This window comes from Peromyscus eremicus, chromosome 19 (genome assembly GCF_949786415.1).
Source record: "Peromyscus eremicus chromosome 19, PerEre_H2_v1, whole genome shotgun sequence".
Taxonomy (NCBI): Eukaryota; Metazoa; Chordata; class Mammalia; order Rodentia; family Cricetidae; genus Peromyscus; species Peromyscus eremicus.
The window spans coordinates 11,369,162-11,395,453 of record NC_081435.1 but is presented as its reverse complement, the minus strand read 5'-3'; the positions used below and the strand labels follow the sequence as shown (position 1 = coordinate 11,395,453).

General features: G+C 40.6%; 1 protein-coding gene across 1 annotated transcript in view; it reads left to right on the top strand.

Annotated features, from left to right (window-relative positions):
- Window positions 1-22,165, top strand: part of Klhl14 (kelch like family member 14) — a 104,084-nt gene extending 81,919 nt beyond the window's left edge. Inside the window, exons 3-8 of the mRNA XM_059246188.1 lie at window positions 94-183; window positions 7,168-7,246; window positions 14,768-14,958; window positions 15,039-15,197; window positions 18,610-18,767; window positions 21,321-22,165. Coding sequence (XP_059102171.1) covers window positions 94-183; window positions 7,168-7,246; window positions 14,768-14,958; window positions 15,039-15,197; window positions 18,610-18,767; window positions 21,321-21,461 — 818 coding nt within the window. The 3' untranslated portion in view covers window positions 21,462-22,165. The remainder of the gene's footprint in view (window positions 1-93; window positions 184-7,167; window positions 7,247-14,767; window positions 14,959-15,038; window positions 15,198-18,609; window positions 18,768-21,320) is intronic.
- The last annotated feature ends 4,127 nt before the right edge of the window (window positions 22,166-26,292 follow it).

The following is a 26,292-nucleotide window of genomic DNA, read 5'->3' as shown; positions in this document are numbered from 1 at the left end:
TGATGGAGTCTCATGGTTTATACAGTTTGATGAAGTACATAGTTGGTAAGCTGGTATTGGAAATTTTTATATGTCCTTTTTTCTTGATTCCAGTTATGCCTTACAACAGCGCCCACCACTGCGTTGTCGAGGTAGAAAACTTCCTGTTCGTGTTGGGTGGAGAGGACCAGTGGAATCCAAATGGTAACTATTGAACAGTTTTAATCATAGCTGCTTTGTACAACTCGGCTTTGTGCTACTACAACGAAATACCTGAGGCAACTCACTTTAAAGAGAAGAGATTCACCGAGTTCACATTTTGGGAGGTACAAAACTGTGTACTCAGTTCTAATGGGGTCAGTGGATGATGGCCCACTGTGATGGAGTGAGCAAAACGTAGTTATACCTTCAATGGGGGCAGAAAAAGAGAGAGGATAGGCAGGATCTGACAATATCTGAAGACATGGCTCTGAAGAACTTAGGACCTCCCAAAAGGTCTACCTCCTAAACCTCCCATCTGCTAATACGGTCATTTTGTGAAACAAACCTTTACCATGGAGATGAGCTTTGGGTGAACCACTCAACTAGAACACAGCAGTGCTGAACAAGTACACAATGTAAAGGGATTACTATCCATCCCTTTTATACTTAGTGTTGAAAATACATTTCTGTGCAACACGGGAAAAGGTCATGAGGTCATCTGACGGAGAGAGGGAGAATGGAGCTAGCTGAGGACATATGTAACAGAGCATTCAAGTGCCAACTCCCCAGGGACTTAGCTTCACAGTGATGCCCAGCCCTTGTCCTTATCCATCCCTTGAGAAATGCCACAAGCAGAAGCAAGGACTCCCAGGGGAAGGTTGAGTTAGCTACAGCTGTTCAGATCTTCACCCACTACTCTCCTCCCACTCTGTCTATATGGGAACAAGGTTGCTATAAGCATTCTCTCACTCATGCAGCATGGAACTCTGGTTCAAGTTCTTTTGCAGCAGGAAGGACCAAAAACCCAGTGCACCTCCTGTCTTCTCTGCAGCTTTTTACCTGTGTGCCTCCCGTAGGTTGTCCACCCTCTTTCCCATAACTGTGATTCCTTCCTAAATGAAATTAAACCTTTCGACACACATCCCAAGCCAAATACAAGAACACTGTGTCTTGCAGAATATGCAAAATGATTGTGATGTGTTTTGAAACTTCGCAAGTGAGGAAGGAGCCACAGCTGTAGCCTTCTGTGTTAGAGAGATAATTATGAGTGAGAAACCATAAAACAGCTTGCAGGTACACATTTTTACTTTAAAAGCCCAGAACACCCCACTGAAATTACATAGACTGCATATATTTTATTGTGAATGCTCTCTTTCAGCATCTGCACCAAGGCAAATTGTGTAAAAATCGTAACATCTGCTCGTTCTAGAAAATCCTAAAGGAAAACAAGCCAGACCGTCCACTATTAAGAAAGCAGGAGAGGACTGAGGCTCAGTCAATGAAGTGTTTGCCATGCAAGCACGAGAACCCGATTAAACCCCCAGAAACTAGATTAAAAAATTAAGAAAAAGGTAGGAATGCTGTAATCCCAGCACCAGGCTAAGGAGACTGGAGATACCTAGGGGTCCCTGGCTGGTCAATGTAGCCTACCTGGTAAATTCTAGACCAGTGAGAGACTCTACTGAAAGATTAAGGTGGACAGTACCAGGGGAATAAGTTGAGGTTGTCCTTTGATATCCACATGCAAGTGCACACACGTGAAACACACACACACACACACACACACACACACACACACACACACACACAAAGATCCCGTACACAAAGGAGATGCTTTGGGGTTCTATATCTTCATTGTACCTCAGTATTAGAAGTAAAGGGACCTGTTCTGTGTAGCATCCATAAGTAATCACATCACATAGACACTGGACTTATTTAAGCAAAGAATCTGTAAAACATTCTTGGGAGGGCCAGATTAAAGCTAAAACACTGGGCCCACAAGGTGGCTTAGCCAGGAAAGGCACTTTTTGCCAAGCCTGATGATCTGAGTTCAATCCCTATGGACCTACATGGTAGAAGGAGAGAGCTGACTCCCACAGTTTGTCCTGACTTCTACAAGTATACTATGGCATGCATACCACACCCTTAACACATTCACGTGCACACACACACACACACACACACACACACACACACACACACAACACACACAACACACACAACACCTGTTCAATGAGCAATGGCCAGGAAATATAACTTGTTATCTGTTTGCTTTTCAACTTCAAATCAAAAATGTATCTGAGAGAACTAGGCTGGAAGTTGGGGAGAATTTAGTGGATATTCCTATCTCTAGTCAAGAGGATCAAGATTTTATCTCTGAATTAATTCAGAGACCCATATACCACCACTGGAAAATACTGGTTTCACTCTACCTACACCTGAAACAAACAGCACCCAGGATTTAAATCCTGCATGAACACACTTTAGCAGAAAGGCTATTCATCCACAATCACACTCACTGGAACCTAGGTGCACGTCATATGCAGACTCCCATGGCAGTTTCTTGTCGGCCCAGAGTGCCAGGGCATAGTGTGCTCGTGTGTGCATGATCAGCACCACTGATTGTGCCAATCAATGTCTCTTCTCTGTCTTATCTGCTAGGAAGCTCAGAACAAAATTTAGTAAAGCTTTATGTATTGTATGTTACTTTCAGTGTTATCCCAGTTACGGACCTGGCAGCTCTCTCTTTCTATAATATTCCTTTTTATAATCTTTGGAACTTACAGATGGAAATTTGGCTTCTTTAAACAGAAAGGAACTGGATATAACAGAGGCAAGTAAGCTAGCCTTTGGTTCCCTTTGTCAATTAAAAGAGTATTATAAATAAAAAGCTCTCTAAAAAGTCATTGGCTACCATCTTCTCCAGGCAGAAGATAAGAGCAGAAGGTAAGGCAGGCTATTCAGTGAGGGCTGTATCTGTGGCCATGATCAGCCAGCATTACAACTAAGAAATGGTTACATCTGTTTCTAAGAGACCTGGGCTATGTACTATAACTGTCTACCACAATTCCATAAATACTTTGCATGTAGCTACACGTTCTTTTCATCTGGTCAACCACAGTAGACTCCAATAGTAGGAATGCATTTAATATGCATATATGCTACCAGAATATATAGATACTTGATTTACATTTACCACTTAAACTGACTCCCCAAATGACTTAGAGGGGGTTTTCCTTCCCAAATCTTTTCCTCCACATCATTGACTGGAAACTGCATCTGTTTCCTCCTCTTCACATGCTAATAATCATCACTGGTGTCTGGGGATGGGGCATCATCACAAGAAGAGAAGCGAAGGAAGAGTCAGAAAAAAAAATAAAGACCTAGCTGTGGTGGGGTAAGCCTGGAATCCCAGCACCAGGGAGGGGGAATAGAAGGAGCCAGGGTTTGAGGCCAGTCTAGACTGCTCCTGAGACCCTGCTGGAATGGAAGATGAAGGGAAAGGGGGAGAGGAAGGAAAATGGGAAAAAGTGAGAAAAGGAAAGGGAGTAGAAAGGACAGGAGAAGATAGGGAGAAAGGGGTGGGGAAGAAAAAGGAAAGGAACTGGAAATGGAAGGAGGAAATGGTAGGGGAGGAGGGGAGAGGACAGGAAAGGAAAGGAGAGGAGGGGAAGGGAGGAGAGGAGAGGAGAGGAGAGGAGAGGAGAGGAGAGGAGAAAGAGATGAATACTTACAGAAAAGGATGGAAGAGGGGAAGGGGAAGATAGGTAGAGGGTAGAGAAGAGAGGAGTTAAAATAAAATCCCATTATATGTTGCCACCCTCTCTAGCCCCTAGAACAGTCTCAACAGTAAGACCCAGGAAAGTAAATAATAAGCCCACTTCAACTCACTTTCAGTTTTTCTAAGGCTCATTATCTCCATTGCCACTCTCAGAATTCCATCCTTCTTATCTTCCCAGGCCTCCACCTGTACCCCTTTCATGCCTCCATCCCTGCCTCTGGAGATGCTCTCTCATCTCAAACCTTTTCAAGCCAGGCTCTCCTGAGCCTTTTCTCTGAGTCAAGTCCACTTCCATTCTACCAGAAATGAAGACTTCTAGATTGTGCCACTGCTGTTCAGCCCATGAAGCCACTTCTCTGCCCCAATACCAAAAGTGGCAGATCCCTTCTTCCTAACAGAAATTCTGAACTAAACTTCATAGAGAAATAGCCTTAACCATGGTGGATGGGTTCTGACTCCTGTGGGTATTTTTAGTCTACAGATGCAGTTTAAAATTAACCTTGAAACTTTAGTACCAAAGATAATATCTTTTCCTGCAGAGAAATTATGACAAATTAATCCCTTCTCCCAAATCACTCAAAAACCAGCTCTGGACATGGTCTACTTGAGTTAGAGCTTCCCTATTTGAAGTGTCTGGGCCATCCTTACCGTTCTTATCTTTCTGTGGATCACCCGATAAAATCCAATTTATCAACAGTTGTCCTGAACTACCAACACTTCAACATGGGAAGGAACTCCTGACCACATCCACACAATCCCTAGAATCCTAGGAGTGGCTTATCAGTTTCTTGTCTACTCAAAACCAGGGCGCCTTTGAAAAGACCGCTTTCCCAGCCACCCTTTCTAGTAGAGACCTAGTTTCTTCCTTCCACATACTACTAACTCACTCAATGATAAGCTTGTCACTAAAATAATCCATTGATGACATTAGCACCCTTAAGATCTAATCTTCTCCCAAGAACACTGCCCACTGGGGACCAAGCCTTCAACACACAAGCTTCTGAGGATAGTGTACTGCTACATAACCCAATTTCTTCTTGTTGCCCTTTCTGTACAAATCTAAGGTCTTTTCCTTGGTCCTTCTTGCCAGCTCAAGAACTTTTCAGTATTTTTGAGCTTAAAAAATTGAAAATGACCACCAAAACACCCCTACACACACACACACACACACACACACACACACACACACACACACACCACACACACACACACTTTGGTTTGGTTTGGTTTGTTTCAAGACAGGGTTTCTCTGTATAACCTTAGCTGTCCTGGAACTCATTCTGTAGACCAGGCTGGCCTCAAACTTAGTCATCCACCTGCCTTTGCCTCCCGAGTGCTGGGATTAAAGGTGTGCATCACCACTGCCTTGCAGCCAAAATACTCCCTTGATGCTGCGTCTTCTAGTTTAGTCTTCCATTAGGCTTTAGAAGTCTGGAAAGCATTATGCACCTCTTACCCCTCTGTCCTTATGTCTTAGTCTCTCCTGGGTTGTCCCCACTGGCTTTCCCACCATTAGTTCACTGAAGCAACACTTGTCAAGGCCACACACACTCTTCCTAGTCTCAGCTACTTGCTTCCTTCTTTCAGAAACACTACTTGGCCTTCAAAATGCTGTGCTTGCCTTTGTTGTCTTAGCTTTTCCTGACCCCAGAGGTCACTCTTTCGACCCTTTTTCTTCCCATTCCATCCTCTTTTCTTCAATGGTTCCAACTAGTCCTGTCCATTTAAATAGTAACTCTGAACTAACGCCTCCCAAATTTGCAATGGTAACATTACCCAGCCACTAGCTTAGCAGTAGCCTCCTTTAGACATCCTGTAGGCTTCTCTGGGTTAAGGACAAAGCTGACTTCACAACTCCTCACCTGAGTTCCTATTCAATCCCTGCTTGGTTTTTGTCAGTCCAACAAAGTGTGTGACCTTCCAGCTAATCCCTCAGGCTAGACCCCAGACAGCCATCCTTTGTGGCACACTTTCTCTTATATGAAAGGAGATGGTATTTGGCCGAGTCTGTACAATAGATTTCAAACTTGACCATATCTCAGCCATGTGAGCACACACGTGTACACATTCTGTTTATTTCTGGCGTGACAGCTGGTGCTCAGTGCCTAGTTACCAACCTTGAGCAAAGGCAGTATTTAGGGTTGAGGCCTCAGGTGTGAGTTGGTTACCACCTCTAGCACTACATGGAAAGTATAGCATGCTCTTTCACTTCCACTTCTCACTTTGATGTCAATATGTATGCAAAATAAGATTCATGTTAATACCTTGGAAGCGCTAATGTGCTTTTTAAGCTCAACAGAGGGGATAAGCTGGCTAAGCAGCTCAGAAGACTCACGCTTGCTCCCGTTCCAGCAAATGCTCTTGTGTTTACGTCACAGCAATGGTGCATCTCCCAAATGCACACACAGAACTTCTGTGATAAGCATGATACAAGACTCATTGTCATGGCTGCTGTTATTTCCATGGAGAGACAAATGTCTCTACTACAGTAGGGTTCTTGGGTCTGTAAAAATAAATGCTAATAATGGAGAATTAGACATGCACAGGACTTACTTATATGGGAAATATTTTTTTAATTTTCTCTTAAGTTTGCTGTTATCATTACTTTTCTAAAAAAATAGGTTTTAATATTTTTATGAACAAAATTTATTAAAAAAAAAAAAAAAAGACGGGATCGGGTATTTAGCTTGCCCTCAGGCAGTGGGATTGGGACCTGTCTCTAGTGCGTGAGCCGGCTTTTTGGAGCCTAGTGCCTATGGTGAGACACTCTGCTCAGCCTTGGTGAAGGGAGGAGGGGCTTGGACCTCAACTGAATGTACCAGGCTCTGCTGACTCCCCATGGGAGATCTTGCCTTGGAGGAGGTGGGAATAGGGGGTAGGTTTGGGGAAAGGCTGGGGAACGGGAGGAGGGAGGACAGGGGAATCTGTGGTTGGTATGTAAAATGAATAGAAAATTTCTTAATAATAAATTTTTTAAATAATACAAAAAAGAAACAATTTTTAAACATAGGTAAAAAATAAACTATGACATCATTTTAAAAAAAGAGAGAGAGACTAACCAGAGATATCACACAAGGAATTCTCTAAAATGGAGACTTTTTGGACAATAGCTTCTTGTTTTTAAAACATAAAAATATCAAAACCCAGGAAAAATTATACTAATATTCTGATCAAAAAGAAGAATTTTAGCAAACATACTTGCTTTTGGCATGGTTGACTGGGTTGAGCCATCCCACAACAATAAAAAGAATGAGGAAAAAGGAAACACATTTGAGGAAATGCCTCCCGGTCTCTCACGCCCTGCTAGAGGGTCCCCTGACTCAATCCATGCTTGTTACATCTGACGACAGAGATTTTAAAAACAGAGAAGTGTACAAATCAAGAAAGGGATCTAAGTATTAAATGTCTGAAATGTGTTTTTACAGGAAAACACAGCACAAATTTCGTCAGCCGGTATGATCCCCGATTTAATAGTTGGATCCAACTTCCGCCCATGCAAGAAAGGTAAGTGTTGATTTCTTTTGTTGGAGACATGTAGCAATGCTGCACAGATGCATGGGTGCTATGTGATAAGGAACGCTGAGCAGAGTCCATGAAAGACACAGAGGCAGAGTACTAACCGTGGTTCTCCCAACTCACGTTGCTAACCTTTTCAATACAAAAGAGGAGAAGTCATTTATCTGTTCTAACATAGGGAGAAAAAATTATGCACCTTACCTTCTTTGACTTTAGTGATCACATTTTCGAACAGATTGTTTAACCACTAATTATATGGTTACTATCAATGGTAGTATATCTGAGTTCTCAAAACACAGAACACCATCCTCACAGTGGTCTGCATGTCGACACAAGAGCCTTTATAGTAAATGTTGAAGTATTCAATATTAGATTCAATATATGACACTAAAACCTGAGATTTAATTTTTAAATCTGTATTTAAGTTTAATATTGCAGGAACTCAAATCATTTGTATGTGCCTCTTCAAGAATAGGTCATAGGTTATTAGCTTTTTTAAAAAAAAACAAGTCCTAGCTGGCCATGCTGGCACATGCCTTGACAGATGGAGGCAGGATGATCAGAAAGCTCAAGGCCAGTCTGAGTTATATGAGATCATGTCTGCCAAAACAAAACAAAAAATTGCCATCCCGTTTTTTTCATACATAATGTTTGTCTTGCCCTAGTCTCTTAGTTATCAAAGGACAACATGGGTAGTGTATGGATAGATACTTTATTTCTCCTAGCTGTATTCAGTCATGATGCCATGTCTTTGGATACATATGATAATGTATATGCGTGTAAGAGTTTAAACACTTGACTCTTTTGACCTCCTTTCAAGTAAATTGCCCAATAAGATAATGATAATAAACTACGACTTGTTACCTCATCGTCATCAAGAATTAGAGAAGAAGCAATCGGCTATGTTTTTTTCCTTCTTGTTCAGAAAATGAACTCCTTTCACATCTATTTTATCATTCAAGTAGACTGCAGTGAGATCAAATTATATCTTTAGCATAAATTTCCCGTTAAAAGCAATCTTCATGAAAATAGCATATATTCCAAAATGGGTGTTTCTACAGCAAGACAGGGCAAATCTTTTTAAATGTATTAAGAAGCTCAACTTCTTCCCACCCCACATAAATGAATTTAACCCCCCCCCCCTTAGATGGGCACAGAAGCATATGTTTACAATTCCAGCACTCAGAAGCCTGATGCAGAAGAATCATGACTTGGAGGCCAGCCTGGGCTGTCCCGTGAGACCCTGTCTCACATATGCAAATAACCCTCCAAAACAATAAGATAAAAAATGAGACTCTTTGAGGAGACTGCACATAAGCTGGAAATGTCCAAACAGTGTGTTAAGCACCATGGGTTCATTTAAGAAAATCCCTCACTCTCTCTACTGTGCCTCAAGAAATATTGCCAAGTCAATCAACATCCTAAGAAACTTCAGGAGCCACAAGTCTCTTGCTGTCTTTCTCCAGAACACTCCATCCTTTCTTTTGGGGATGAGTTTCTGGTGATTGTTAATATAACTGTCTTACTTTGCCCTCTAATCAAATTCATTTTCCAGAAAGTTTTATTTACAAAGGAATTGTCAACACGTTTGAGATGTCATTCTCTCATCACCACTGTCCCCTTTGCTGGGGGCTGTACACCATGATAATTAACCTTCATGCCTTCAGCTTGGGAGGCATAACTCACGTCGCGGTCAATTATCTCACTATAGAGCCCCTAAGGATGGAAAGTATTGCTACAAAACCTAATTAGTAATTTTTTTGTAGAATGTGTATTGTTTACTTGATAGTCTATAATGACTTCCTCTGAGGCAGGGTGGCCTATCATGGCAAGGTCCTACTTAGACAATTTTTAGCAGCTCATTGACCTGACAGAAAGACCTGCCACGGTCTGCCACCGCCTGGCAGCCACTGTTGACAGGATGGACTGTTTCGCGTTTCTCTCGAAGTCATTATGGTATATCATGTCAGGTCCTCAGTAAAAGAAGTTTTCTTTCTTTCTTTTTTTTCTTTCTTTCTTTTTTGTTTTAAGATTTAGAACAATCAAGCCAATACAGCAAATAACTTCTTCCCAAGCTGAGTAGGAAAACACAGATCTCACCCAGTGGCCTTCTAGCGCGTCTCTCCTGTAGGATGGCTGACCCAGGCAGTGATCCGTCACTCAAATGAAGTGTGCCTTCACCATTGCCAGGCTTCCATTCAAAATACCAATGGCCACCAGTGCTCTAAGTGATGGTTAAAGACAGGAGGAAGAAACCCAAGATAGATGAGGAACTCAAGATCAGAGATACTTATTGGAACATTTAAGTTAATTTTACAAGACATAGATCATGAATCAAACCAGAAGTTACTCATCTACCTGTTCCTATTATTCTCCTGCCAAACTGCTGAGGCATTCTTATGCTGAGAAGTTACCAGATTGACTGGGAATAAGAGAAACGTGTTGTAAGTCATCTCAGGGGTAAATCACCCTTACAGAGCTGGGAATGGATTCCTAGGCTATTTTACCTAATCAAATATTCCAGCAGAGTCTACTCAAGTTGTTGAGTGCCCTTTCTGTCCAGCATGAAGTTAGACATACAGCTTCTAGGCTTACTTCAATCATGGGTGAGCTCATAAATTCCACGCATTCCAGTTGTGAATTTACAAGCAAAAGACTGAATGGAAATACAATTTTAAATGCACACAATGGAAGTCAATGACTGCTTTCCCCCAGAATCCTCCACTAGCCAATAGTTCAGCAAGGAAGGATAAAGTCCTCTAAGCCCCTTCATCATCATGTTTGGCTGATGGCAGCTCCAGTGGTGTACCCACATGTGAGCCCATCAGGCTCCAATGAGCGGCTCCAAACCCATCCTCAGATGGAGGGCCCTAGTTAAACTCCGTGGGTCACAAAACAGAACAAAAGGATGTAACGTTGGGAAAGGGATTTGAAGGGAGGAAGGAGTTGGGAAAGGGAGATAAGGGAGGGAAGGGGTAAGACTAACCATTCGCATCATACACATCCATGAAATTGTCAATGAATGCATTTAATAAGAATTATAATAATAAAAATGAATGCTGATTGGCTACTTTGGTCTTAGATTTAGGATTTGATTCTGCAGCAAGAGAGAAAAAAAATTGAAAACTTAGAACAAGAGAAATGCTTTGGTAACTTCTATTTTTAAAGTAAAATGGGCATTTCATATTTAGTAATAAAGAAGCATTTTTACCCCTAGCTAGTCTAAAATATGGGGGCAGAAACAGTTTGAGGAGCAACAACAGCCCTCTATTTCACTGAGTGAGAAGCTAGAAGCTAATATGCCCAAAATATTCCCAAACTTAAGTACTATTGGAGAAACTGTGAGAGACAATATTCAGCTTGAAAAATCTGTTGTTTTTAACTTGATGATATAAGTCAACAATTCAAGCTTATTCAGTCTTATGCTTTAGCATAGATATCATTTAATGCAATTAGATGATCAATATGTAGCTACATAAATAGATAGATGATAGACAGGTAAATGATAGATTAAGTGATAGAAAAATGATATTTGATAGATGATAGATATATAAATGACACAGATAGAAGATAGATAGATAGATAGATAGATAGATAGATAGATAGATAGATAGATAGATAGATAGATAGATAGATAGATATGGCTTATTGGTAGATTACCCTGAAGGTTAGCAAGAACTTTTAAAGATTTTAAAATAAGCAGAGTTTAAAGTATATTTGTAAAGGTTATTAGTCAGCTTTTAAAATCTTATCTCAGAAACATTGCTAAATACTGCTCCTCACAGTGAGAGCAAGGAGAAGTGAGAGGAGGAAGACATGAACAATTTGAACTTACAACATGTGATTCCACTAAGGAATATTTAATAGTCTTAAGCTTTCTTTAAAAAAAAAAAAAAAAGCACAAGCCAAGTGTCTTCTTTCTATGGAGTGCAGGGGAAATCTAGTCTGGTCATCTCAGCCTGTAGCAGGTACTCAGTGTTGACAGACCACCAAGCTCTTGTTCTGTAATGCGTTTCAGGAACATACAAGTTGGCCATGAGAGGGAATCTGGGGTGACTCACTGTCATCACTGTAGGAATTTCTACCCAAAAATAGCATTTTGAGTCAGGAAGTGAAACCTGCTGATTCTTTCCAATTTAGACCCTAAGTCCACTGTGTGCCTGGGGCTGGGAGCACAGGTGGATCATCAGAGGGGGTCACACTGCCTGAAACAGAAACCAGTTCAGACAGGCTGACTTGGTGTCAGAGGGCAAGGAACCAAGTCAGTGCAAAACTAGAAAACTGAAATAGAGACTAGAAAAGTAAACTTCGGACTGACAAAGGAATGCTCCCCTGTCCTTCACAATCTCAACCAAAGGGAGTGCTCCCCTGTTCTTCACAATCTCAACCAAAGGGAGTGCTCCCCTGTTCTTCACAATCTCTACTAAAGGGAGTGCTCCCATGTTCTTCACAATCTCAACCAAAGGGAGTACCCCCTGTTCTTCACGATCTCAACCAAAGGGAGTGCTCCCTGTTCTTCATGATCTCAACCAAAGGGAGTGTCCCCCCTGTTCTTCACGATCCCAAACAAAGGGAGTGCTCCCCTGTTCTTCACGATCTCAACATCCATCATGATTAGTTGTCATCTTCTGGATCAGTACTGAGAAGAACTGACCATTTCCTCCTTATAATCAGTAGTCCAATTCTATACCAGTGACTCATTTAGTAAATGATCCTTTCAGAGACCTCCATGCCCATCACAAAACCATCTAGAAGAAGTACACTGACCTCTCTGTGTTCATAATGAAATGAGATGTGTGTCTTTTGAAGACCCCTGTCATTCTTTTCAATAAAAGACTTTAAATTGAAAATAAAATAAATAGCACTAAATAATTTTGACAGATCATATTCATTAGAAAGCAATTAGAATCTGTTTATTCAAGTGGAAGAAGTCAGTGGACCAGCTCTGTGAACCTTATTTTGCAGCTTTCAAAATCCCAATTTTATACTTAGATGAGATACACACACACACACACACACACACACACACACACACACACACACATGCAGTATCAAGGTTTCAGAACCCAAAAGGTAGTCTTCGTTTTACGAAATCTGACTCACCTTTAATTTTTTTGTCCCATTTTTCTCCATCTAATTCCTTCCACTGTTTCTGTTCTTTATCACCTTCCAAATCATTTTCTTTAAAAAATATGGATGAAATGTAGAAAAGAGAACATGGTCAAAATATCAGCCTAAAATGATCAATAATGGATATCAGGACAATGTACGACTATCACAAAAGTTGAACACAGTATCATCTCCAAAAGTATTACACTTAGTGATCAATCACCTGAGCAAATATGACAGTTTGGCCATCACTTCAGTATCACAAGCTGAGCATCTGTAATCTGAAATTCATCCAGTGTGATTTACATGTGACTTCAGGTGGCATGTTCACAATAAAACAAGCACATTGAAAGGACCGTATAAAATCACCAGTATGGACACTCATAACAGGGAAAAGTGCTAAGAATAAAGAACTGTGCATGCCCAGCCATATAAATGACATCTATATCAACCCCCCTCCCATCAGAGCTCAGGAAATGTTAAAGGTGGGGGGAGAAGATTCTGAGAACTGGAGGATGGAGAGGAGTACTATGAAATGCTGCCTTCTGAACATGGAGTGGCTGTTGCACATACAAACTCACAGTAGCTGTATTTGTCCACTCAAGACCTGAACAAGAGCAAGCCAATTAAAATTCTAGCACGAATTGGGAGGGTTTTCAAAGCCCCAACCCTAGCTAAAGAGCTACTGGTAGTTGTCAGCCGGGAGAAGAAGAGTCACGTTTTCTAGGCATGTGGCCCATATTCCAGTGGGTGGCCTCATACCTATGCACTAACTAGATTCAGTGGATCCTATAAAACAGAATATTTTGTGCATGTAAATACTTGTTTAAAGACTGAAAGAAGAGTAAGTGTATAAAGTTCGAATAAAACCAAAATGCATTTTGTGTTTAGATTTGGGTCCCTTTACCATCTTCTTTATATATATTTCTAAATATAAAGATTCCTGAAATCCAATATATTTATAGCCCTGAGCACTAATATGAGAGCCTTGGACTATATAGGAAGAGTTCATAAGAGCCAACTTTTAAAAACTTTTTATCAAGTTAAAGACCGTCTGACAGTTCCTGAGAATAAACAATAGTGGACACTGATACAAGCACGTGAACATATGCACATACCCCATGGGAAGGTTCTCTTACTGTCCCCATGTTACTGGAGAACAATCTGAGGCTGAGAGAAGTTATGTAGCATGTCAAAGGTCACATGCCTAGTAAATCATACCAGACAGTCTAGTTTTATAAGTTGTATGTTTCAATACTTCATACACAGAACCTTGAAAATCTCCACATACTATGCGTGACCTGATAAAAATTTCTAGCACTGTCCACATTGCGATTGATGCTGCACAACAATCTTAGCATCAATTTCATAGAGTCTATTAATTAATCCAGCGTAAATCATGCCCTTCAGGGCCTTGGCACTTACCAATAATATTGATTCAGTACTAGACCACACGTATACCATCCTGGTCATCATAGGTCTGGCCATCATAACTCTGAATGTCTTAGACCTCTGAACCGTTCATCTGTCCTACTTCTCATGTCTTACTGGTTATGTCTTCCATCTACCTCCATTAACACAGACTCATTTCACTTCTTTCCATTTCTTCTACTGAAAGTCTAGATCCAGCTTCTCAATATCTCCTTCCTAAATCATGGCCTACCTTCAATCAGTCACCTAGCCTTTCAATGAATTTCATACACTTTGCCTTTGAAAGTGTAGCAGTCAAACACTGCCAGTAGCCTCTCTTGAACAGAGAACTAAAGTCATCCAGAAGCTTTATTAGAATCAATACCAAAAGCTTCCTGGATGAAATTCCTGCAATTGGTGTTAGAAGAGCCAAATATGTATGTTAGAAGTCAAATATATAAGAACACTATACAAAGTTCACAAAAGTTATTCTATTTGCAGTCGTACTAGAAGGGGAAAAATGATAATTGAAGAGAAATTTTGATGATGCAGTTTTCTAATAAATTGGGAACAATGACCCTTGAAGGACCATAAAGAAAGTGAATGTCAAGATAATTTATTATTGTTATATTATCTACCTCATTTTTCACTTTGTCTTACTGAACTATGATATCCTTAGAAAGTACCAAACATCCCCAACATTAATGAACATTTTAGCAGTGTATAAAAAGCAAGAAGAAAAGAGCAAGCACAACGCATTAGTGGTTTTCTCCTATCTTAGCATTTCAACATCAAAAGTGCTAACTGGGTGGGTAAATGCATAGGATTGCCATGGACAGTCTTGGATTTAGAAGGCAGATCAGTAATGGTCACCGGTTCTCAGCCCTCTCTGGAGACATACCCCCCTTGCACAGGCTGTTTGAGTACCCCTTACCCCACTGCAAAACTGATATCCCACAGATTTACTGAGAGCTGTTGTTTTCATTGCAGGAGAGCCAGTTTCTATGCCTGCCGCTTGGACAAGCATTTATACGTGATTGGTGGGAGGAATGAAACCGGCTACCTGTCCAGTGTGGAGTGCTACAACCTGGACACGAACGAGTGGCGCTATGTGTCCTCTCTGCCTCAGCCACTGGCAGCCCATGCGGGAGCGGTGCACAATGGGAAAATATATATTTCAGGCAAGCCATTCCTCCATTTTTCTTTATAAAGTTCACGGTCCGGGGCACTTACCTGACCCAGATGTGTCCGTCTTTCACAGGGGGTGTGCACAATGGAGAGTACGTGCCATGGTTGTACTGCTATGACCCTGTCATGGATGTCTGGGCCCGCAAACAAGACATGAACACGAAACGTGCCATCCACACTTTGGCTGTGATGAATGATCGCTTATACGCAATTGGAGGGAATCATTTGAAAGGTGTTTTTCTGTTTGTTTGTTTGTTTGTTTGTTTGTTTGTTTGTGGTTTTGTTTTGTTTGTTCCTATCCCATTAACATTTGCACGGCATGCTCCTTGTTTAGGGATTTCTTGTTAGATAATCATAGTTAACTATGTAAAAAAAACCACGTTGACCAAATACAATCTACTGTGTGTAAATTAACAGTACCCTGGAGCGAGCATTTACTGTGTTTTAATTCTGCAGATAGGATTATGTGTAAGTTACCACGCACATTAAAGAAATGAATAATGATGTCTAAGGGGAAGAAGCAAGACCATTAATATCTGAAAAAGCACAATTTGTCGTAACAGTGAAGCCAGCGAAATAAATTATTCCTTATCTCCAAAGTTGTCGTAATGAATTGTCCTCCAGAAAATTGTTTTTTGCTGCAGTCGTAAAGAACTGTACTCACAGGTTCACAGAGCTAATGTATGGATTTTTTTCTTAAAGCAAAACATGGTGTCTAAATTTAGAATTATTTCTTTTAAGTACTGAATATCAAGTGATCTATGATTCTCAAGTTGAATTGCTTTTTTTTTAAATTTAAGGCATTTTTAAAAGACATTGCTTGCCTTCTTTCCTTCTCTGTATATGTTTATAACTACAACCTTTTACAGGTTGTGTGCGCTTTATAAATTTGTGGGTGTGCATCACACTACATTTGGTGGGAAACAGACCCACGGTACTGAAATTTACCTGGCCTACTTTGGGTCTCGGTTTCCTCATCTCAAAAATGAAGAAACTGGTCTAAACTGAACTCTAAAATCTCCACCAGCTCCTGAGCGCTATGGAAACAGGCACACCTGTGTTATTACTAGTCAAGCCAATGTGTTCACTTATCTTACTGCAGTGTATGAATCCAAGAGTAGGTTAGACGTGGAAAGTTTTTCTAATCCGTATTTACACATAAATTTAATAAAAAATCGCACAGGCTAACTTTCATATTTATATTTTGAATTCATGTTCAGCTGAAAATCTGATGCTCTAGGGTGTGCCTGCTGCTCATCTCCATGCCTGCCCCACCCCCAAAATAGAAGAGGACTGTCTCCAGCTGCACACAGTTCCGTTCTTTCTGCTCCTTCCAATTTCAGTACACACTCTGTTCCCTAACCTCAATATTTTATACTAATTCTGTGGCTTTCAAAATAAAGCATGACTTCTTCTCCTTTCATTTTCATAAGACCTTACCTATATGTCTTAATGACTTTTATATTCAAGATTACAATTGGACAGATAGTGTTCTAAATAAGAAAAAGTGTGAATGTGCACACATAAGAATGGACATACATGTATCAAAAGTAAACGAGTGAGGATGTAGCTCAGTTGGTGGTGTTTGCCTAGCATTCATAAGGCCCTGGGCTCAAGGCCTGCATCACAGAAAATGGACATGGTGATTCACACCTATAATCTCAGCACTGAGGAGGTAGAGGCAGGGGAATCAGAAATTTAGGATTATCGTTGGCTACATACCAAATTTGAGGCCAGTCTGTGCTATATACCCTGTCTCATTCATATATATATATATATATATATATATATATATATATATATATATATATATATACACACACACATATGTGTGTGTGTATTATATCTACATATAAATAAAATAATTTATATCTACATATAAATTAAATAATAATTATATATACATATAATTTCAGGAGACATAAGGACAAAGGAAGGTTATGGTTTGAATCCTAAATAAATTATATGTTGTGTCATCCTATTCAAGACATAGAATACAGAATATCTGTGAAAGATGGGTACTGACCATATCCTTTTGTGAGACGGACACTCAAGATCTATAGCATGTATGGAACAAGGGACACAGAAGGTGGACATGCCCCTAAACAATGCCCTAGAAGCCCAGAATCTAGAATTCTCCCCATACGCTCATTTGAAGCAGATAGAAAATTCACAGTGGGCATATTGCTCTATTGTAACACCGCCTGTCTGGTTTATTTGTATAAGCAATTAGTGGCCTCAAATAACCTGTCCGCTTTCTCAGGAATGAAAATTCTTCCTTGGAACTTGTTTTCTCAACTATGATCGAAGAATCTGGATATTAGTTAATGTATGCATATAGATTGTAAGCTAGAAAATATCCATAGCATGCATTTAAGTAGACAAGGTATCATTTGTACAGCTTCCTCTTTCTTCTATGTAGCCCAGGCTGGCCTTGAAACCATGATCCCATCTCAGTCTCCCGAGTGATGGGGTTACAGCCATGTGCTCTTACTTCTACCTCTCAGAAGATTTTTTTCACAAGTGGGCTAGTAACAAGGTCACCAAGAACAATGTAGGTTCTGGGCTCTTCGGCAGGAGCCCTGCCTGTAGGTCAGGGATTAAAAAGCCTCAGAGGAACCTTCATGGTATCAAAAGACAAAGTGGGTAGCACCTGAAGAATGATATCTGAGGTTAACCTCTGGCCTACACACACACACACACACAAGCATACATACACAAGCACTCTCACATACTCACACACAAACATACACACGTACACTCGTACATACTCACATATTCTCTCTCTCTCTCTCTCTCTCTCTCTCTCTCTCTCTCACACACACACACACACACACACACACACAGGAGAGCAGGGAGACAGCAGAGAGGAAGAAGACCCTCAGAGCTTAGAGCCCCAACTCCAAACCTTAACCCTTGAGAAATTCTCTGCTCATCATTGAGGTTGTTTATACATAATCAGGTTCTAGGAAAGACTTACGATTCTGAACGATGAATTTTAATTGATTAAATTATTTTAAGAGAGTTAAATAGTCAAGAAAAGCAATATAGTTTAGCCTGTAGAAGACTGAGTTCTGATGCCCATCCCTCTGTATACAGATGTCACTGTTAAAAACAAAATTGTTTTCTTAAATCTTTTAAAATAATGTTATAATAGCCGGACAGTGGTGGCGCACGCCTTTAATCCCAGCACTCGGGAGGCAGAGCCAGGCGGATCTCTGTGAGTTCGAGGCCAGCCTGGGCTACCAAGTGAGTTCCAGGAAAGGCGCAAAGCTACACAGAGAAACCCTGTCTCGAAAAACCAAAAATAATAATAATAATAATAATAATAATAATGTTATAATAAATAATTTTAATAAGATCTACCCCCATGTAATCAACCATATGATACCTACTTGGGCATTCTTGATTTGAGTTAATCCAAAGCACCCAAAGTCTGTTGGAGTCTTTTGGTGTTTTTTTTTTTTTTTAGAAGTTTCCGACATGTCTCCCAATTTCACTAATATTTATGCATTTATGTCTTCAAAGACACAGTTGTTTACTTCTTAGCTCCAGCCCTCCTGGTTCTTTAAAAAGAAGCTGTAGCCTTAAATAGACTGTGGGAGTCACTCTTTTCTCCACGTTTGCCTTTTCCTGTCCCCTAGGTTTCTCCCACCTTGACGTCATGCTTGTGGAGTGCTATGACCCAAAAGGTGACCAGTGGAATATACTCCAAACCCCCATCCTGGAGGGTCGAAGTGGTCCCGGCTGTGCGGTGCTTGATGACAGCATTTACCTGGTGGGGGGCTACAGCTGGAGTATGGTAGGTGTCTGTTTCTATGTGCTCCCCTCTGTCCGTGTTTCTCTCCTCCTCCTGTGTGTGCTCCCCTCTGTCCGTGTTTCTCTCCTCCTCCTGTGTGTGCTCACTTCTCTCATTTCCCCCGGAAGTGTTATCATCCTACATGTACCCTTCAAGAACATCAGGATCTTGTGACAGTGGCGTGGCACCGTGAGCAGGCAGACTGAGTGGGCACGGGTGCGGTAGAAATGGCTTGCTACCCATCGACTGCCCCACAGCGGGGGTTACATCCCCAACTCACTCCTGTACCCACGTGTTTGCAATTCTGGTTTCCAACTCCGAGCCAAAATGAAATGATTTTCCAAATGTTCTGTAGAAATTGAATAGGAAAATCTGAACAGTTTCTGACCTGAAGGAGCAAAACATGGAAATTAATTCTTCAGTGTCTGTGAATTGTATTTAGGACATGAACTTGCTTTTCATTCCCCCTCCCGTCATGAAAATTTCCAAACATAAAACAAACACTGAAACGATGGTAGATCTTCCCTTCCCCATCATTAGCATTGCCATCCATCAACAAACCCTTCCTTTTAAGTTTAACTGAAAAAAATGTGAAGCAAATCCCAAATGTCCTATTTCACCTTAGAGATCTCAGTATTCATCTTTTAAAAAGTTATTCTCTTGTGTAAAAAAGATATTCTCTTATATAATCAGTTATCACACCCCCCAAAAACTGTAATAGTAGCTTTATGTCCAATCCAAATTCAGATTTTTCCTAGTGGCTTACAAACAGAAAGTTGTATCTTTCAAATCAAAACATTCAAATCAAGATCCAGTAAGTCTCACACGTATTTGGTTATTATGTCCCATAGACCCCTCTCAGTTTAGAACATTAATTACCTCTGCCTCACTTTGTGTTCCCTGACTTGTTGACAAAATAATCACATCTGTCACCCAGAATACCCCACATTGTGGGAACGCTAATGACCTTCTTGTGTTGTCGTTTAAAATAGTTCTTCAGACTAGAAGTCTGAAGTTGATTAGGTTAGTCAGGAGTGGATTAGGGTCAAGCTTTTTATTATTTATTCATATTTTTTATTTTGTTTATGCTATCTTTTGTTTAAAAAAAGAAGAAAGAAAGAAAAGAAAAGAAAAACGGTGTCTTAGAAAGGAGACTATGTGTTTAGATTACATCAAATCGGGAGAGACCTCAGGCCTAGGAGTCAATTACATTACTCTCACAGTGATGACTATTTTGATATTGCCTTATTTATCTATGCTAGTTTTATAAGATCAATTTGTACTTTTAATAACATTCATTTTATTTATTTTGCATCCAACAAGTTTATGATACAAAGTTTTTGAAAGTTAATATTATAAAGGCAAATACAAGTTGACTTATAAACCTGGGTTTTCACACATGTGCCTGTTGTCTGGAGCAAATTGTTCACTACAAGAGCAGAGATGCATTCAGGCAGACGTCAATAATATACATTCAGAAAACAGCATGAGTTTTGTTGGGGTTTTAATTTGTTTCCTATGATTTAATTTGGGAAGGAAATTTTTACTCAAGCATTAGCGTTAAAGTTGACAAAGGCACCACAATTAAAGCCATTGTTCATTTGCTGTGTGGCCTCTTGAAAATAAATAAGTCAATATGTGGAGATGTTTTCAGTCTACTTGAAAATGCCTCGCTGTTTTGAGTCCCATTCTCCACAGTAAAACATAAAAATAAAAACAAAGACATGAAGCAACAATCTAACATCCACTTGACTTCAACCATTTAAATAATAATGTGTGTCTTTTTTTTTTCTTTAATTTAAACCTACTGGAAAACTCCCATTTGGGAGCCAGTTATTGGAAAGTGATCATTGAACATTGAAGATGTTTTAGGTATTTGAGTTTGATCACTGGCTATCAAAAATATCCCACAAGGACTAGGGAGGGGGCTTGGTTAGCAAAGTCTCATTTTGCCTGCATGAGGACCTCAGTTTAATCTCCAGGAGTCGCATAAAAATAGAAGCTCTAGATGTGATGGCTTGTGACTTTAGTTTAAGCATTATGGAGGTGGATGAAGCAGACACTAGCCTACTTGGCAAGTTCCAAGCCTAGGAGAGATCCTGTCTTAAAAAGAAAAAGTGGACACTTGAGCTAAGCAACACTAGAGTTTGTCTCTGTCCTCTACAAACATGTGCATGCAAGCATGCTCACTTGTACACATACACATGCTCCTGAACACACACATGTACACACACACACACACACACACCACACACACACACACACACACACCACACACACACACACACACACACACACACCACACACACACACACACACACACACCACACACATACACACACACACACACACACACACACACACACCTACAAGATTTTGAAATGTCAGCTTCAAATATTTCCTTGGAACACAGCAATTGAAAACCCATTGAGCACAGTTGAAATGTTTTAGGCTGAGCAGAGAGTCGGTCTTCCCAGTGAAGCTGTGAAGAGTGACACATGGCCGTTGCTGCTCTGAGTTATCTTCCCCTAAGTACTCCCTGCTCTGCCGTTCCAGGGTGCCTACAAGTCATCTACGATCTGCTATTGTCCAGAAAAGGGAACCTGGACTGAACTCGAAGGCGATGTGGCTGAACCCCTGGCAGGCCCAGCCTGTGCGACAGTCATCTTACCAGCCTGTGTTCCCTACAACAAATAACAGCAGGAAACCATGGCACAGTGCCACATCAAGGATGCAGTGACAAGTGAGGCTGCCGTCCTGCATGAACCATGCATTCCAGTGGTACACGGCCACAAGCCACCTTTGCTTCCTGACTCACAAGTAACTACAAAAGAAAGAGGCCTGCTCTTGAGCAGAGACTGTTGTCTGCAACTCAGATCACACTCAGCTTGCGGTGGTGGCAGACTCTTCCATATCAGACTGGTTAACTTGTTCCACCTTTACACAAAGTCGCGAAGAGCTGAACTTTCAAAGAGAGAACGATAAAACCCCAGAAGACTGGCCCCAGAGACCTAAGATCCGTATTGTGCATTGTGTCCTAACTGCATGTGATAGACGTTGACATTTGGAGGATATTTTGTACATGAATGATTCAAAATCCGACCCACCAGAATGTTTACCCTGCATTCCAGAAATTGCCACTTGATTCTGTATCTGTCACGCTTGGCTTCTTCACCAACTCCATAGGTAACACAGCAACCAAAAACCACAGAAGATGGAAGACGGGAATCTTTGTTTCTACACAGTCATAGTTTGTATTCCTTACAGTTCGCAGGAGATCAGGGAAAAGTAAGTTGTTGGTCTCTTTAGCAATTGTTCTCTGCCAGAGTCTTAATTTCATGTCTTTGATTCTCCTTGAAAATTAAAACAAAGTACACTCTGTTGCTCTTCAGCTCCCAGAAGCTTCTGCTTCCTCATTTCTTATAGCATTTTATGTAGTGAACAAGGACAATTTGCCTCGAAAGACAAGACCAACAAACTCCATCCTAGAATATTTCAGAAATTCTGTTGGATAACAATTTGTCCCAAATTCAATCCAAAATAAAAGCTGACAAATCACTTTCAGGAATTCAGACACACAAGGAAAACCTTCTCTTGAGTACAACCTCAATTATCTTTCTGGTTCTTCAAACACATGACTTACAGCTGAAGAGATTGCTCAATGGTTAAGAGCATTTGCTTCTCAGGCACAGGACCTGGGTTTGGTTCTCAGCACCCACATGGTGGTTTACAACCATCCATAACTCTAGTTCCAGGGCATCCATCACACCAGGTACGCATGCAGTGCACTTACATACTTATAAACAAAACACTTGTACATGTAAAACAAAAATAAATAAATATTTTAAAATAATTAATAAAAAATTTGCAAATTCATAGCACCTGACAGTACACTTCCTCACCTTTAGCTGGCTTTAGACACTCAATTCTCCTTATTCCTGCGCTCATCACCAGAGATGCCTGGATGCGGTTGCGTGAGAATTGATACTTGTCTTTAGGAACTCAAAAAGATCAGGAGAGCATGACGTGGTCTCTTTGTGGCCAATAAGAAAAGCAAAACTAACAGGAACATGAATTTGACTTTCAAGCTCATCTGAGTTTGATCAACAACTGGCACTTATAAGCGCCTAAATATTTTTTTTAATCACAAAGAAGTGTCGAACCCTTCAACAAATGTGATATTCAAAATACCAAGTAAAGGAAGCCACAGATGAGAACAAATGCCTTCACGGTAAGCTTTCATGAGCACCTCAAGAGGGCTGGGCACACCAGAATCAAACAACGTTTCTACAGAAAAGTGCAATCTTTGTTGTTTTTATATTTATTTGTATGTTCAGATCCAAAGGATCCGTTGTAAAAATATATATATATATATGAATATATATACATAACCAGTGCAATCAGCTTTCTTTTTTTTTCCTTGAAAACATACGAATATATTAAAGAAAGACAATAAGAATGGGGGAAACTCTCCCTGGCATCCTGAAGAGCACGTGCTGTTTCAGAAACCATATTCTCAGCCATCGCCGTTTCTTCCAAAAGTCGTTGTTTATACAAGCGTTTCAGCTTTCCTTAGATTTGTTCTTCGCTTTATTTTTTATCACTAGCCAAATTAAATAAAAGCACTTATGAGAACTCTAAAGCTTTCTGTATTTCAGAGAGATACAAACTTCTAGAAAGTGAGAAGGGAATAAAGTCACAGAGAATGTAAATTTTGTACAGTACTAGGATGTAAATGAAGCTTGCTTGGAAGGGGGAAAATTTAAATAAAAACTTTATGTACGAATTTATCTGTCTCTCATACACCTCCTTATAAAGCACATGTATAAATTGGATTGTTTGAAGGTTTTTAATATATAAATGCCTAAATATTTTTATTCTACAGATATGCTTTGCAGGTCTATTTCACTTTCTCGTAGTATGTAAAAGCATATGGTATAGACAACATAAAAAATTATCAAATGCTTCTAGAAAATGATTGTGAGTTGAAAATTACATGAGTGAATCTAAGTTTTCTATCACAAGTACATTGCAAGAAGACGGAACTTATCCAAGATTGAATAACTGAATGTATATGGGAATTCTTATAAATACCTTAGTAACCAATAGTGCGTGTAGATGTGTATTGAAACAGCTGCATGCTTCCTAAAGAATAACAGGAGTCCATATTTAATTAAATCATTTATATAAATGCAAAGTAGTTAAGCTGATTTTCATTTAAAGCAAGTCTGACAAAGAAGTTGTGCATGGAAATTAGAGGGTCTATGGGTGAGACAGGGGGAAAGCAGACCCACAGCTAAGAGGGGCAACTAGACCATGGTCCGAGTGTGCTTTCTATTGCTATGATGAAACACTGACCCAAACCAGCTTAGGTAGAATAGAGTTTATCGGGCATACTCTTCCACATTGCAGTCTGTTCCCCAGGGAAGTCAGGGCAGGAAATTAAAGTAGGAACCTGGGGAAGGGAACTGAGGCAGAGGCCATGGAGGAATGCTATTTACTCACTTGTTTCTCATGGCTTGTCCCCTTTGCTTCCTTACATACCCCATAACCACCTGACCAGGGGCAGTACTACCTGTAGTAGACTTGGCCCTCCCGCATCAATCATTAGTCAAGAAAATGCCCTACAGACTTGCCTACGGGCCAATCTTATGGAGGCATTTTCTCAATTAAGATACCTTCTTCCCTAAAATGTCTAGGTTTGTGTCAAGTTGACAAACCCAACCAGTACCGCCACCCTCCTGGCAAAGAACTGGGCAAAGTCGGGACCTGGTATCTGAAGCCTGCAAGCTGGGGAGAACTGACTCTGACACTGCCCAGAACATTGTTCACATGATGACATTCACAAAGGACTGACAACCTTCCACAGTATCTCCTGAGAGCAAGAGCCATGGATTTCTTTTTCCTTCCAATGCATCTCCTCTCCTGCATACTTAAAACAAAAATCCCTCTCAAATGCAGCCTCCACGGGCACCTCGTAAGCCAAGCAGAAAAGCAGGGCTTCTTCTAACATAACGAGACCAACTTTCATGGGCAGTTGAGGACATGCTTGTCTTTTTCCTAATCTCAAGGAACCTCCGAGTTCAAGTCCACATGTAGGCTACATCGTTTAATTCTGACATGTAGTTATCTAATGCTTGGTCAATTCTGAGGTTAAAAAGGAGAAATATTTTGGAGAAAAAAAATACATTCTTTCCAAGCATATGCCTCCTAACTGAGGAAAGCCAGCGGAATAGGCACGGGGATTGCATTTCTCACTAAGTAAGCTGCCTGTCACCTTAAAGTCTAGATTTGTTCTCTGCAAGCTGATCTTTCCCCAGCTGTCTGGACCTTGTCAACATGGTATTAAGTATTTACTACTGATACCCCAGAGGGCATTGTTAGGAATGTCACACTTCCAATTAAACTTGATTCTTTATATCAAAATATAGGTGTTTCTCAGCTGATGGTGTGGTCATGTCCTGGCAAGGACTGAAGGTTGAAAATACTGTAACGTGAAAGTGTGTCTCATTTACCTTACTGAACACCCTCGCAATGCAATCCACTGTAGAAAATCACCTTAACGGCAATGAGAGCCGTGGCTCACTACCAGTGCCCAGCATCGTTTAAAAAATTATACCACGTATCACTAATCTGAAAAAAAAGACCAAAAGTCAAAACTTGAGGTATAGTTTGTTTGTTTGTTTTCTGAACACATCTTGCCTTTACACTATCTCAAAAGCCAGGGCCATCGGTATTTAAAAACTAAGCACACAGACGGGCATGCACAAATAAGAAAATCACAGAGTACCAACAGCAGCCAGGAAAGCTTGAAACCTTGGTGGAAGTTAAAATGAGAAGAGGATAAAGGTGAGTGTGAGAAAATACTCAACTTAAGAGCGTGCTCTGTGTAGCCAGAGCTATAGAGCGAAGATCTGAACAGCACAACAAAGAGGTACTGATTACTGGTTGAGGTTTCTTCATGAATATTCAGTCCATCTGGTGTTGCCGTAACAGGGCATATTGGTATACAGTGAACAGAATCAGTGGATGTGGTGGTTTATTGTCAAATTGACTGGATTTAGAGTCACCTAGGAGACACACTCCCGGGCATGTCAGTGAGTGTGTTTCCAGAGAGGTTTAAGTGAGGAAAGAAGGCCTACCTGGCATGTGAGTGACACCATCCCATTGACTGGGTCCAAGACTGAATAAAAATGAAGAAGAAAGTCAGATGAACGGCAGCATTGGTGTGCCTCTGTTTGCTGACTATGGGCACAGTATGCGCGACTTTCCTTCATTGCTCCTCAGTGCCTTCCCATTGCAATGGATGGACAATCCACTCAAACCGTGAACCAATACAAACCTTCCCTTCCTCGAGATGATTTTGTTGGATAGTTTATCACAGCAATACAGTGGCTTGCAGATCTACAGGTCAAGAAGCAAAGAGGCGACATCAGGCAAAAGCCTTCTTCTATCATCCGACATATTGAAAGCAAGGACACTTCTGACCACATATCTTGATAAGGTTGAACACCTGGTGAAGAGCAGA